Below are 14654 nucleotides of genomic sequence, written 5' to 3' on the forward strand. Positions count from 1 at the left end.
TCTCATCTGAACAGCTTCCCTCTCCTGGCTAACAGGTAGTTCATGAGCTGGGATTACAACTGCAATGTAACACGGCATACTTGGATGTAAAGAATTTACATTTGGCTGACCATATTTCATAGAAAACTTCATAATCCATAGCTTTATGAAAAACTGTGGCATTTCCCTTGAAATGTTTTGCTGCAATCTTTATTCCCAGTCTTTTACCAGATAAAATTATGGGAGTAAATTAGCATAGCTCTGTTTTCTGCAGACCGCAGTGTTTGATCACAAAGGCATTAACAGCAATAACATGTTGGTGGCTTTCTTAAGGGCTTGACTGGAAATGAGCCAAAAAACCCAGGCTCTGGCAAATTCCCAAGCCCTGGTTAATTCTTTAGTGAAGTAGCAGCACTACAGTAGCAAACTTTTAACTTTTATATGATCATTGTTTCAAAATAACTTCTAAGTCAGAACAGAATTTACAATTAATGTCTCATTTACATTTCTAGAGACAAAAGAAGGGTGTGCTTTGCTCCCCAGTAAGTTTACATTCAAAACTTAAAAAAAATCCAGGATTTTAATGCTCTTGCCCAAACTGAGTCCTGTTGTCAGCACATGGGATGTGATACTTCACGGTTCAAAACTTACATCCTATGTTATGCCTGTCCTAACTGCTATGGTCTGGCAGCCCTTTTTATTTACTCTAGGCTAATTCTGAATGATTACACAGAGCTATTAGAATTGTGGGAAACAAAGATTCCAGCCCAGACTTTTCTAAAACGCCTTTGTTTTCCTCCAGAATGTTTATATTATCCAGGTTAATGTGAGGAAGTTTACTTGGGAAAAAAGTACCTTAACCATTGCACCATGGAAAATAACACAGCTATATAGAGGTCATTTTTCACGTACAGGTTTGACCTTGAAATCAATGGAAAAATTCCTATTGAGTAGATCAAAGCAGGATCAAGTCTTAAAGCGGCCTTTCCTCCATCAGTCATGCTAACACCCTCCAAACTGCTGTTGGTCTAGCAGCACAGAATAGCGTTACAGGTGATACTACGTGTGTACAATGGGCCTTTGAAAACCTCTCCCATTGCGAAACTAGTTTAGTATTTGAAAACACACTACTAATGTTCAAAGGTAATGTTAATAATTCACAGAGATGGATGAAATGTTAAGTGTGGACAAACATTCCGACAAAAACCATTCTTAAAATCAGAACAGATCTTGCACTGCAGATTTTTAAACCATAGATTGCACACACTTCTATTTCACATAGAGGAAATATTGTCTCTATCTTAAGAAAGGATTTCTTTTGCCACCTTTAGAGATTTTACAGACAACATAGTTGGACAAGATGCCACATTAGGTTGGTCTTACTTATACAGCCCACTCTGCACAAAGTGGATTTTAATGTAGTTTTGCAGTCAGATTGTAGCATCTAAAGATAATTTGAATAAATGATAATCAAGAAGAAGGTTGCTGCTGTCAGAACTTTTTTATTCACATGAAGGAGCACTTGCTGTCTTGTCTCTGTAGTCAGTCATAAAGCTGGAATTAAAAAAAAAGTCTTATAGAAAAAGAACCCTTCCCATTAAAGAACTTTGCATGCATTAAATATTGAGAAAATGTAATGGATGCAAACAGGAAAAAAAGATGGTACAAGACTGCATGGAACAATTAGTTTGTACCCTGAAGATGCACAGGCTTCTCTGAGATACAACAACATTATTATTTAGAAGCTGTTGGTGTCACTTTAACAGATCATCTAGTGTCCCAAAAGCACAACTGGATCTCTTCCTACCAAGAGTCCAGTCCAAAGTGCGTGCCCTGGGTGTGTCACCTTGAACACACCACAACAGCTAGTTCCAAGACCACCTCTACGACTTCTTCCATGATAGGTATTGTTTCTGTTGGGACTTTTGCCACCATTGTGCTTAACTATTCTTGGTGTACCAAGGATGGAAAAAGTGCTTGTTAAATTGAAGAGAGCAGTCAAAACAATCTTCATGACAAAATAACACTACTGCACTTAGAAACCCAGCAGAGTTCTGATCTCACTGATAGGAGCATGTCAAGTTTAATTCCGTTCCAAGAGTAACACTATTAAACAGAATTACATGTGTCAGAACTAAAGATGGTATCAGTGAAACCAGAATCATCGTCTTTGCATACATTAAAATGGCAAACTCACTGCTCAGTATATTACTTTACAGATGGTTTGTATTTTCAAAATGCTTCCCATCTTTTTTCCATGTATTTCACAAAGATACTTTGCTAAAAATTATTAAAAATATTGAACCACTCTTCTCACTCCTCCCAAAAGGAAAAAAAAGAAAATAGACTTGTACATGTTGTGGATGGTCCAGAGATATTTTAAAACACACAGCTGGGAAAAACATAAATTATATTAAGTTACAAGATTAAATAAAAATGGGAATCTGTCCAGGAAAATGACGTTCTGGATAAAGTAAATAGGTGTATTTATAGACTTCAGAGCTCTGAGCTATTTCCCAGTTTTACAGGCTGGATATGAGAGTGTTTAATGTAGGTTTTCAAACCAAGATAATCCTAGAAGATACAGTTAACTAATGTACAAGTTCTTTGCTATTACTCCAAATACTAAAAATATTATTAAAAACATAAAGCTAGTATTATTTTGCTTCCTTTTACATAAGTGGACTAAAAGGAATGGTATTTACAAAATACTCTTTTAAGCATTTCATTTATAAGAGAGAGTGATATGTTTATACCACCTGGTATCCTGACAGGTCTAAAAGCACTTCCCAGTTCTGGGAAAACTGAAAAGTACCTGAGAGATACTGCAGGAACACTCACACCATGTTTCACAATATGCCACTATTTCCTTTTAGCCAAGTCTTTCCCAGACGAATTAAAGAATTTGGCATCCACACAGCTTAAACTCCTGACCTCCAAGCAGGTCCTTCCGCTGTGTGGAACTGAAGGAGCAGGAAGTGTAGCATCCTGACCCTACAAATCTTGTGAATATTAACCTCCAGACCTATGAAGAACCATCTATTCAGCATCAGTTTTAAGAAAACTTTAAAAATACTGCTGAGAACTTTGGAATACTATGAAATAAGGATTTAGAAACATAAATAACAATAACTGTTCCTACTTAATGCCACTTTCTGGATAAACACTCATTAATGTTAAGAGGTGTATGGATTAAAAAAATTAATCTATTGTCCTTTCACCACTAATGGCTTTCCAAATTCTCTAACATCTGTTTATAAGTGCTCTGTATTTTTTCAAAATTGTTATGAGATTGATTGAACAGAACATTCCATCTTCAGCACTGGGTAAACCCACATGGTGCTAAAGAGGCAGCAAAAAATCAATGTTCATGTTTTTTCACAGACCACTGCAATTAATTATAACTGAGTCCTACATGACCCAAAATAAGTATGGACTTCCAATCTAAAACTCTAGTGAATAGTCTATTTTTTCATCTGTGTTCATGGTGAGAAGACAATTAAGATAATTAACACAGGATGTCTACCATGTTTTTGAGCATGCAAGAATCAGTAACTTTAGGTAAACTGTAAAGCAAGCACTCTTTATAATAAAATAGTTGTGGGCTGGGAAAGGAAAATACCAAGCAAGCTCACAGCAGTTCAACAAAGCAGGAGAGATGATTCACACGGGACTGATTACCACCACTGCAATATACAGCTATACATGTCTATGTGGTAAAATCCATAACCCACTTGTTAGCCACCTGGACTTTTTCTACAGTTCCTGGGAAGAAGTACGTAAGAAAGGAATAGGAAAGCCAGTAATTTGATGAGAGAAATCCCAAAGGCATTAATAGGATAAAAAAAAAATTGAAGTCCTAGGCACATCCAAACCCACACTTAGATGTTTAAAAGGAGTTTGTCACCAAGGTTGTCTTGCAAATCAGCCCTTGTTGAGAAATACTACAAATAACTGGAAGGCTTTTCATTCGCTTCAACTACACATAACTAACTTCAGATAACTAACTGAAATGCCACACCTCACATTTTGTACAGATCTTTGATTCTTATCTCCTGTTTAGTTTGCATATTTATTGCCCATTTTATTGTGGTTATGTAAACATAATACGCATACACACACATACATACACATAAATATTTATATGCATATGTATCTACATATACAAATATAGTTTCTCAAAAAACTTTACATTCTAAGCTGATGATTATCCATCTTCTCTCCTAGCAGAAGTGACACTGTTAACACTGTAGACAGATTGGTATAGACTACAGTACTGTTTTACATGCTTTTTAAAGGGTTGCCCTACACACATAGAAACTACAGTCAGCTGAAAACTTAGAAAACATTACATTTTCCAGAATGATTATGAAGAAATAAAACGAGTGCCTCATAAAGAGCCATAAGCATTAGATGAGCTTTTTTCTGTTGTTTTGTGAAAGCAGGAAAGATGGACTTAGGTACCACTCATAGCAACATTAGTGAAGTTTGCTCCAAGCCACATTTCCATGCTTCTCCCTGAGCCTGGATGACGCAATGTACCAGTCACACCCATGAGCCCACAGAACCTGTTCCTCTTCCTCCAGGCTGCCAGTTCTTTCAGTACTGAGGCTAGATCCTACTCAGCTAATGCACAATTATTCCGTATTTTATTTTATCCCATTCATCAACGTATAAACTCAGGCTTGATTTACAGCACAGTTTTCAAATCCTGCTCTGAAGACAGAATTATTCGTTTCTAACAAGCCTTCCTGTGGAATTGATCCCTATACTATTTGCATGCACAAGCATTAATTAGCTCTCTAACAAGCTCGTGAGGCCAATTATACCATTTCAATTTTAAATGGGCAAGTCTACCACGGATCAAAAAAGTTTCATTAATTTTGGGTGCCCAGTTTGAGACAGGTGGACCTGTTTTTTCAAGGTACTCAGCACTTTTTATGCACAAAACACAGCTTTCATGGACTTTACATTCCACCAGCATCAGACCTACAAGTTATCTGAATTCCAACACCTCTTAAGAGCTTACTGTTGCAACTTGTAACAAGTCTTTCATTACAGCTTTTGTGTGTATTTTTCTAGGTTTCTAAAAAAGCAAACTAGTATAGTATGAATTATTATTACCTCTAAACATCATGCTAAGCAATGGTAATAGGCCAAAACCTTGATTTTTACAGGATTTTTCAACAAATGTAAATTGTTTTGCCATATCAGTAAGCAGAAAAAAACATCTTTGGCAAGGTGACATTCTGAACTCAGTATACAGACACAATAAGTCAAGCTAGTGCCTTTATTCTGCAGCTACAGAAGGTTTTCTATTATCCTCTGTTTAAGAAGCATAAAAATGGATAGTTTTTGCTATGCCAGAACTTCCCAGGAAACAATGCAAGTTTAAAAAAACTCCAATTCTGTCCCCTGTAAAAAAAATTGTAATATATATTCTTAAAGGCAGAGCTGAGTAGATTTTCTATTATATTATTTGATTTTATATTATTTACTATTTTGGAATATAACTGCAAATAAAATTAATCAGAATATCACATCCTGTCAATGAGTTCGTAAGTATCTAAATTCTAATTAAAGTCAGTGGAGGACATCTTTAAATGCATAAATGAATAAAAGCATCTACCTCTCCTGACTTAACTAGCCAACCTGCAACAACATTGATGTACCTAACTACTAGGAATGCCTTTGAAAATTTACCCAATAAACACGTATTCTTAAATCACCTACATTTAACTGCAAAAGCCATACTGAGTCACTAAAGTCTGACCCATGTTAACCTTTACCAATATGATGCAGAAGTTTCTGTGTCTGTTTAGTTTTCTAAAGGCAAATGATAGCCCTGCAGTTTCTTTCACTCCCCAAAATTGTACAGTTTTCTACCACTTCAGTTGAACGCAATTTGAAACTGAGGAGAAAAGCTTTCCACTTACATTGCACCAGGACAACTTCTTAAAGCCTCAGTGTTTCACTGTTTTAACCATAGTTACAGAAAACAAATTCTGATGAGTCAACTAGCCTGGAGCCTTGGTAGGTGATAATGTGTGAAGTCTGGGGGAGGACAACAAAAATTTCCTTCCTCATAGGACAAGCGATTGACTTTTGCTCTTCCTTTGTGTGCACTTCCAAACCATTGGGTCCACGTACAGTTTGTGCTACCCAGCAGGCTCCCCAGACCTTGAGTCTTGGCATTTAAGAGCATGTGTGGACAGCACATGCCAGCATAACCCACAAAAGGAGGATAAAAAAGGGCAAAGGCAGGGTGATGCCTTAATTCTACACTGAGCATAGAGCACCAGGAAAATAAGACTATTACTTCCTTTCTGCATCCCATGCTAAGGTACAGCCAGCAAAGGATGCATGGCTCTTGGGGCACAAAATGCCTATTCTGCTACTGTGCAAGTTTCAACACAGATGTTATTTTCTAAAATCAATTAAAAAGTGGTTTGACGTCTAGGTAGTTACTTTTTGCAAACACAGAGTTTTCAACTTCTGTTCTAGTTTTTCCATGCTCATGAGGCTACACATGGTTTTGTGCGGACTTCTACCATAGAAACAGAAGGAAGATGAAGATTGTAGTTGACTGGTTGTGCCATTTCACTTCCCAAAACCAGATCTTTCATGTACTTCTACTTGGGAAAAATACTAATTTATTCTACAGTTTTGTGATGATGCATTTTAATGCATTTCTTAATATGATATTTGAGTTCTCATTCCTTTTCTTGGCAATATACTTGAAAGTGTCACAGTTTGAGCATCTAACCTGGCCTAAATTCAGATTTAGGAGCCCGTGGGAAAATCCTGCATTCATTTAATCAAACACAGAGGGATACTGTTGGGAAACACTGGATAAATGACTATGTACATATTCCCCTCTGACAACATGGCCCTAGCTCCCACATATTGTCCTGGAGCTATTTCAAGAAGACATCCCTGTTAATGCTTGTTTGTTATACAATTAAACCTTTAGAGCTGCTGAATGGAGTGCTCAGAATTTCACAAATATTGGCTGTTCAGCTCAGCCAGACATGACACCTGTTGCAGAAGAGCTCACATTTTATCATGATAGAAGCCCCTTTTAAAAATGTGTAACCACACACCTATTTAAATATGTCCACCACAAAAACATACCAGAGAAGACAGAACTTCATAAGCCTTTGATTTTATATCTTTTTAATGTGAGTAATCTGTCTGTTTTGTTTTGGACAGGTACATAGACAGTAATTCCAAACACGCTACTTACTATCACATTCACACACTACCATATCAGTCGGCTGTACAAATTTGGCCTTGATCAGACATGAGCACACAACTGCATGTATGTGAGAATGGTCAGGTCTGACAATTTTTAGTTTATGTTAGCCAGCGTTTATGTTGGTTGCAGAAGAATTGAAGATATCTAATGCCAAAGGAATCTTGAGAACCACCTTTTCAAGACACTGCAATTGTGGCCACACAATCTGAAATAGCCCTCTGGATGTAACAATGACAAAATAAGGGATCTGAGAGAGATTTTCTCTTAAGCAGGGAAGGGACAAATCAAAAGTGTCTTCTCAGCAAAAATAACTTAGAGGTTAACAGCTCTAAGTAACAGTCTATTTACTAATAAAATAACTGTTTACAGAACTAGTGGAGTGCTGATCAAAGAAGCATGTCTCCATGTATTCCAGGTCCTAAGTCTCTCCTTCCAAGGACTGAAGGAGTGAACTACAATGAGAATGTACATGCAGCTTACAACTGCCAGTAAGCAAAACAAATTACTATGCTGAATCATCTTCACTTTCCACTGAGAAAAATCTGCTACTGCAGAATTCAGCAACTGCAGAAGGACTCTCCCAAGTGGCTCTCACTCCCCCTCTCTCACCCAGCTTCACTAAATCCCTCTAATGCTTCTAGGGCTTCATCACAAAAAAACCTGTCCACAACCCCAAATTCTCAATTCTATGAGTGGTAGCCAGAGAAGAACTAAGGAGAAACAATTTTTTGAGACTTTGTGGTTGAGAAAATGAATAAAGTCTCCATAAATCAAGATTACTTTTCATTGATCATATGCCAGCTTTCTTTATCTTATTTTGAATTCAACCTATTTGGGATCAACAATGTTGGTTCAGAAATAGATGGCTTTGAATTGTTTTGGGTTTTAAGCATTTTAATTCTAGTTCTTTGGCAAAACCAAGCCATATTTCCATTGTGCTGACAAAATTGATATTCAGTAAAATTTCAGAGTATATACTGTAATTTTTCCAGGAGCTTAGTGCCTCATTGTAAAGGTTGCCTGATGTGTAAAAAAAAGTCCGCTGTTTAGTTATGCTCTGTTTTAAAAGTGGATGAAAAAAACATGGAGTCTAACTTTCCCAAGAATTCCACTCTGGGACATTTAAAAACAACATCAGTACGTATCTTTTTTTCAGATAGATTGTGGTTTCACAGGCATGTTGAAAAATTAATGAAATAGCAGAAACAGAGACTTGAAATCATCATTCTGACTCAGTTAACAGTAAGTGATAGCAACGAAAACATCACTCTCATAAGAGCATCAAATTCAACTATTTGGTCTCCTAAATTCTGTATTTAAGAACTTCATTCAATGTCACTTTTGACTGAAGAAGCTACAGGAGACAAGAGTTTTCATGCTTCCAATGGAGCATACCTTTACAATTCAGTATTTAACTTTTCTGAATGTACATTTTTTTTAAGAATGACCTGTTTTCATTACTTCAGTTATTCAGTTCTATGTTTTCTTTTCACTTCTATCAATATTAAGTACAAATTCACCCACTGGCATTTGAGAATCACCCAGTAATCACAACCCACTGCTCTGCAATGCTGATTCAGAGCTTCTGCAGTGACTTCAGGGGGAATAAAATAGCAATATGTGATCAGCTCAAAACAAAATTTTAAAAAAAGCGCTTAGATGTCAAATTTTTACTGAACTACCCAGAGGTCTTTCTGCTTCACAGAAATGCCTAAGTTGTTGCAAATTCAACCACACTAACAGTGCAAAGTTCTCTCATTTTTTTTAAACAGCCAGAGACTGCTGACTTCACCAATTACTCCTTCAATTCCATCATCAGTGATTCAACCCAGCATGCCACAACGCTGGCCTATATCTTCCCTTTGTTTCCTAAATAATTAACATTTCTAACAAAGCCTTTGCAAGAAGTCTGTATTTGCTGACATAAGGTAAAACATCTAACCTCTTCCACAACATCTCTATAAGTGCACCACAGGAACATGACATACCTAAAACAACAAGCATTTAGTGGCTATCAGTTGACCCTGTACCATCCCCTAAACCAGCACAACCGCTATAATCCATTCCAGTGAGATATACAGGGTTTGTTTGCTGGTTTCTAAACTCTAGGATACACTATTTTTTAAGATAAATCCTGCTGAATAAATACCCTGTGGCAAACACCTTTTGCATAAGGAGCTATGGCAGCTGTTGCATAACTGTTGGCTCTTTCTTGCAGACCATGTTCCATTCTTCTGTTTGGGTGGTGCTGTGGTACAGTTTCCTTCCAGAAAACCATCTTCTCTGTGAGTTAATAGCAGAGCCTAGCTGTTGGGCTGCTACAAGACAGACACGTTTCTCAGCTGAAAGACAGAAACAGGATGTAGCAGCTTCCTGAATTTTCACAGCTGACCTTTCGCAAAACATTTTGTATCTTTCTATTAAATTTCTCCAAAGCGTTAAATGAGTAATACTCCTCATAGGCTTTAGTTATCTTCAGTATTCTATTAGGTGTGTGTACAATCTTAGAGACAGGATGCATCAGAATTATGATCTGGTTCTGACAGTATGCAGCATGATCTTGTACTAGAAGATGAAACTCCGTGTCTTCTCAGATGGATCAATCTTAAATACAAATTCTGTTTAGTGGGTAATCTGGACAAAAGTGGACCATAGTACTCAAAAGCATCTTGGCAAGGGATGGCATGCCAGCAAAGAGCAAACATTCTTTATTGTATTTTATACATATATTTTTATAATTTTCATGGAAAATGATGCATGTATCACTCCTTTTTTTCACTAAGTCTCTTAACTAACATGTGTCATATAAAACCAGTATCAAACCATAAGAATTCAAAATAGATCAGTGTGTTTAGGTAAGGTATGTAAGAAAAATAAACTTATATAGCTCACAATTTACAGCACAAAACTGTGCGGCATTCACTGAAGGCTCATCTACGCAATCCATAGAACTGCATTTGCAAAGAGTAATTTATAGACTGTCAGGGATCACTGGAACAGTGAAAGTCTGATGAACCAGAACTGTGGACTCTCCATCTCCAGTGATTTTAAAGACTCAGCTAGACAAAAGTCAGAGCTGAGCCCTGATCTAGTGCCGGTAACAGTCCTGGTTGGAAAAGAGACTGGACTAGCTGACCTCCAGAGGTCCCTTCCAACCGACATTTCTATGCTTCTCTGATTTCATGGTACTGTGTAAGATTACCACATTCTTAATGAATGGATTAGTGAAAAAAAGTGTCACAGTCACAAAAATCTCAGTCAAGAGCAGTCCTTTAACTCCAAAAACTGCGTTAGAACAATGACAAGACCGCTACACTGACATATTAAAATTGGCCAAAAATAAATGGGAGAGAGGAGTATAGAAGAAGGTGTCCAGCTGAAAGACCACTTTCCCCAAGTTGGATAATCAACTTCTCCCTTAAAACATACAGTATCATGAGAACATATTAAACCCTTTCTTCTAACTACATAGTTACCTGAAGCCTTACAAAGTATGTTTACAACTCTGTAAGCATTTATGTCTTTTTAAAAATAGTTCTTGTAGTTTTGCCCAAGTATCAATACTACCATATTTATGGTAAATATAATTTTTTTTGCACTACCCATTTCAAACTTTCTGTGCAGTCTCACAATTCATGAAAAGTTTAAAGTGAAGACAGTCATCTCCTTGGAAAAATGCTATACTGCTAGACAAGCAAGGGTTGAACACAAGAAATCAGGTGCAAGAGAAGAAAGCAAAAAATCATTCTTATACGTACATTCTTACAGGTATTTCTCTATAGCAGTGGCTTTTTTTAATTTCAAGCTGGGTACATTACGAAAATCTGACACTCATTTTAGGTAGAGTTTACTAGCTAAAAAATGTATTTCAGTTCCTTCAGGAACGCAAAGAGATGTAACTGTTGCATGGTTCGTCTTTCGGTCTGACTCAAGGATGGGCTTTCGTGGTTTCTGGGACGTTTTGCCCGCACATTACTTCTGCCATATACTCTGTAAAACCAAGGGAACCGCAGGGATCAATGTCATCTCCACTGCGGCTCCTGGAGATCAGTAAAGATGGAACAAGGTGGGTCTTTGCGGCGTTAAGAAAGGCCCTGAGCGGGACGAAAGGCGGCAAGAACCCTGTTGGTCTTGTCACAGCCGAGAGCCTCCTCCTGGGGACCGCTGCCAGCCGCTGCCGGACAACGTACGTTCATACAGACCTGCCGGTACCGGAGAGCCGCGTGGGGCGGCAAACAGGGCGCCGCCGGGCCGCGGCCGCCCTCCCTGGTACCCCGCGGGCGGGCGGCCCCGGCCCAGCCCGCCCCGCGACGGGGCGGAGGGACACGCACACGCACGGACAGACGCGCAGGCACACGCACGGACAGACGCGCAGGCACACGCACACTTACTTGATGTCCTCCCAGACGGCGGGGCCGTAGTTGCGGATGACGAGCAGCTCCAGGGCGTGATTGACGAAGCCGTACTGCGGGGCAGGGCGAGGCGGCGGCACGGTCAGGCACCGGCCGGGGGAGTCCCTTCCGCCGCCCCGCAGCATCCCACCCCACCCCTCCCACCCCGGTGCCGGTCACCCCGGCGGGAAGCAACCTCTCCGAAACGCCCCCCCATCTCCCCCCAAAACAAAGGGCTGGGGCCCGCTCCCCTCACGGTTCCCTCTTCCCAAGCGGATTCAGCCTCTTCCCTCCCACCATGGGCCCGGGCCCGGGCCCGGGCGCGGTCAGACCCGACCGGACCGGACCAGACCAGACCAGACCAGACGTCCTCCGTCAGCCCCGCTCTCCCGGGTAGGGAAGGTGGCCCGGCGGAGCTCACCATGGTGCCGCCGCCACCCCGCCACCGCCGCCGCGGAGCAGAACACCGGTCCGATCGCCTCACCACCTCCCCCGGCCGCCACCGCCCCGAGTGGCATCCGCCGACAGCCAATGGCGGGCGCGGCCGCCGTGCCCTCCTCCAATCAGAGGCGGAGGCGGGACTGCGGGTGGCTGGGGGATGCGGCGGCGCGGCGGGGGCTGGGCGCGTGGAAGTGGGAGCGGCGGGCGCGGGGGCCGCGGGCAAGCGCCGTCCGCGGAGCGGCCCGGGGCGCCGCTGCCTTCGCCCAGCGGGGAGCTGGAGGGCGCGGGCCCGGCCGGCCCGGCCGCCCTGGTAGCTAGGTGGGTTCCCTATGCGCACTGCAGGTCTGCGGCTCACCCTGCTCCGCCTCAGGTGCTGAGGCGGCGGCAGTCGGCGGGATAACGGTGTTTGCTGTCGCCCCAGGCCGGCGTGCGTGGGAGAGGGGAGGAGAGACAGGCCTAGGAAATACATACATCCCGCTCGGTGTTCTTTTCCCCGATGATCGCCTCAGCGGGGACCCCTTCGGATCTCTGTCTTACAGTTTGCTATGCATCAAAAAGGTTTTCCCAAATGCTTTTCTGCAGCTGGAGTTGTTGGGGCCCGCCTGACACTGAGTCAGAAGATTAATCAAAGTGCCTGGCAGGTTCCTAGTGGTCAGGTGGGTATGTGTAGGGCAGTATGTGCTCTGGTGTCTGCCCTTTGCAGTGGTTGCCTTCGCAGGAACAGAAATGCTTCCTCAGTTGCTTCATATCCCAATGCAACCACTTAGCTTTTAGGAAGGTAAATGCCTGTAAAATGTGAAGAATCTGAGGGGTAAAATGATCGCTGACATTTCTGTTTCTGTGCATTCATTTCTCAAAGGCTAGTGAAGTTAAAAGCATAATAATGAGTGCTTTCAGCAGTGGGGTTTTTTTGTGTTGTTGAGCCCTTGTCAGCAGCCAGCGTGAATAAACACTGCATTGTATCAGTAACCCGCTGCATATGGATTCTCAAAGGGTTCTCCAGGTAAAGTATGACCCTTGCAACAGGAGTTTTTGAGCAGAGGATTGCTGACAACATGCCAAGGACAGTTCAGAAATAACAGGTTATCATCATACGTTATCATATACATGGAACAAAAATGATAATGCAGCACTTGAAAAACCCATTTAGTTTGAAGTCCTTTGTACCATCTAAGGACCTGGCCTTAGTGTATGAAATAAAAACGCTAAGGAGGCTACTGGGGTTTTTTTCTTGCTTAAAAAGAACCAAAATATATTCAAGAGAAAATTAGGTTATCTAGGGGGATTATAGGATGAATACTTGATGGACTACTACTGTAGTACCTCTTGGGCAGAGATCTTGCTACATGAAGTCAATAGAGCCATAGATGCTAATCGATCCAGATGGATTATAGATGTAAGTTAAATTGCAAAAGTTCAGTCCTTAGTAAGACAGTGCAAAATAAGTTTAAAATTTGAAGTGTTCACATACTTTGTGGAAAAAAATTTTTACAAAAAGCAAAGATGGAGTATGTGTGTTGAAACTTCCATGTAAGTAAGTTAACAAATGACAGCATTTAAAATCTTTGGAAATTTCATCTATTGCTTGGTGAACTTTTGAATCTGTCTTAAGATCTGAAAAAATTGCTAGTGAGGAGACAAATTACAGGTGGATAGCCATTAGAAATTTTGCAAACATCATCTCAGTAGGTATTCCAAGAACAGTAGGGGGAAACCCTGCTTTTAGGTCATTTAGGCATAATAATGAATTCTACTTAGTTTAACACATTCCAAATCTAGATATCCAATTCCAAGATATCTGTGTAGAAAACCAAACAAAAACTGAAGAGATGCAAATCTCTAAGCATCTCTTAAATCTCCAGGAAATTGGCAACAGAGATGGTGTCATAAATCACGCTGTTGTAACCAGACAAAAGGCTATGATTCCCTATAGCTGAGGAGGGTCAGCTTGTCACCAGTTAACTAGGATTTGAGTACATCAGGTCACCATCTACTTTTCCTATTTGGTAGGAAGGAAGTTTTGGGAAAATGGGAAAACATATCCTACAATACAAATGGTGTAGTTACATGCCCTTTGTAATCTTTGTGTGCCTACTGGTGGTAGTGAATCTACACTACTGGAAGATCTAAGACAACACCTGGGAGTTTTGCCCTCTGATGTTGTGTAGTCTTCCTCTTCATACACCTATAAAGTAGTTTTGAGGATACAAAATGTCAAGGAAGTCCTGACAGCACAACCCAGGCAGGAAACAAGAAGACTGGATTGAGAATCAGTGTTAACAACATCCCCATTCTTCATAAGTTTCAAGGGAATCTCCTTGCTCAGTCTGTGTATGAGGTAAACCCTCATGCTCATAAAATGATACTAGAGAGATTACGCAAAATTCTTTTTGGATATGGTTTCTGGAAAGTAGATTATCCTGGCAATTTTGTGTACCTGAGTGACACTTATTCAAAAGTGCTGATATCTGCAAGGGTCAAAATTGCTTTAGACAGTTGTGAAATTGCCTTTCTTCTTCTGATTTGGTTCAGGCTTGGTAGGTTGCATTTGCAGGCTGTTCTTGTGATTAAGCCATTGTAATACA

General features: G+C 40.5%; 1 protein-coding gene across 3 annotated transcripts in view; it reads right to left on the bottom strand.

The window, feature by feature from the left end:
• GUCY1B1 (guanylate cyclase 1 soluble subunit beta 1) overlaps positions 1-12139 on the bottom strand; it is a 46709-nt gene extending 34570 nt beyond the window's left edge. For 2 of the 3 annotated variants that reach the window (XM_072862681.1, XM_072862682.1), the window contains exons 1-2: positions 12050-12139; positions 11629-11702 (exon numbers count right to left, since the gene is read on the bottom strand). In XM_072862681.1, the coding sequence (XP_072718782.1) occupies positions 11629-11702; positions 12050-12052 (77 nt within the window). In that variant the 5' untranslated portion in view covers positions 12053-12139. Of the gene's footprint in view, positions 1-9400; positions 9468-11628; positions 11703-12049 lie in introns of those variants that run through there. The other variant, XM_072862683.1, reaches the window with a different exon arrangement.
• Between the last annotated feature and the right edge of the window lie 2515 nt (positions 12140-14654).

The sequence above is a fragment of the Ciconia boyciana genome, chromosome 5 (genome assembly GCF_034638445.1).
Source record: "Ciconia boyciana chromosome 5, ASM3463844v1, whole genome shotgun sequence".
NCBI lineage: Eukaryota > Metazoa > Chordata > Aves > Ciconiiformes > Ciconiidae > Ciconia > Ciconia boyciana.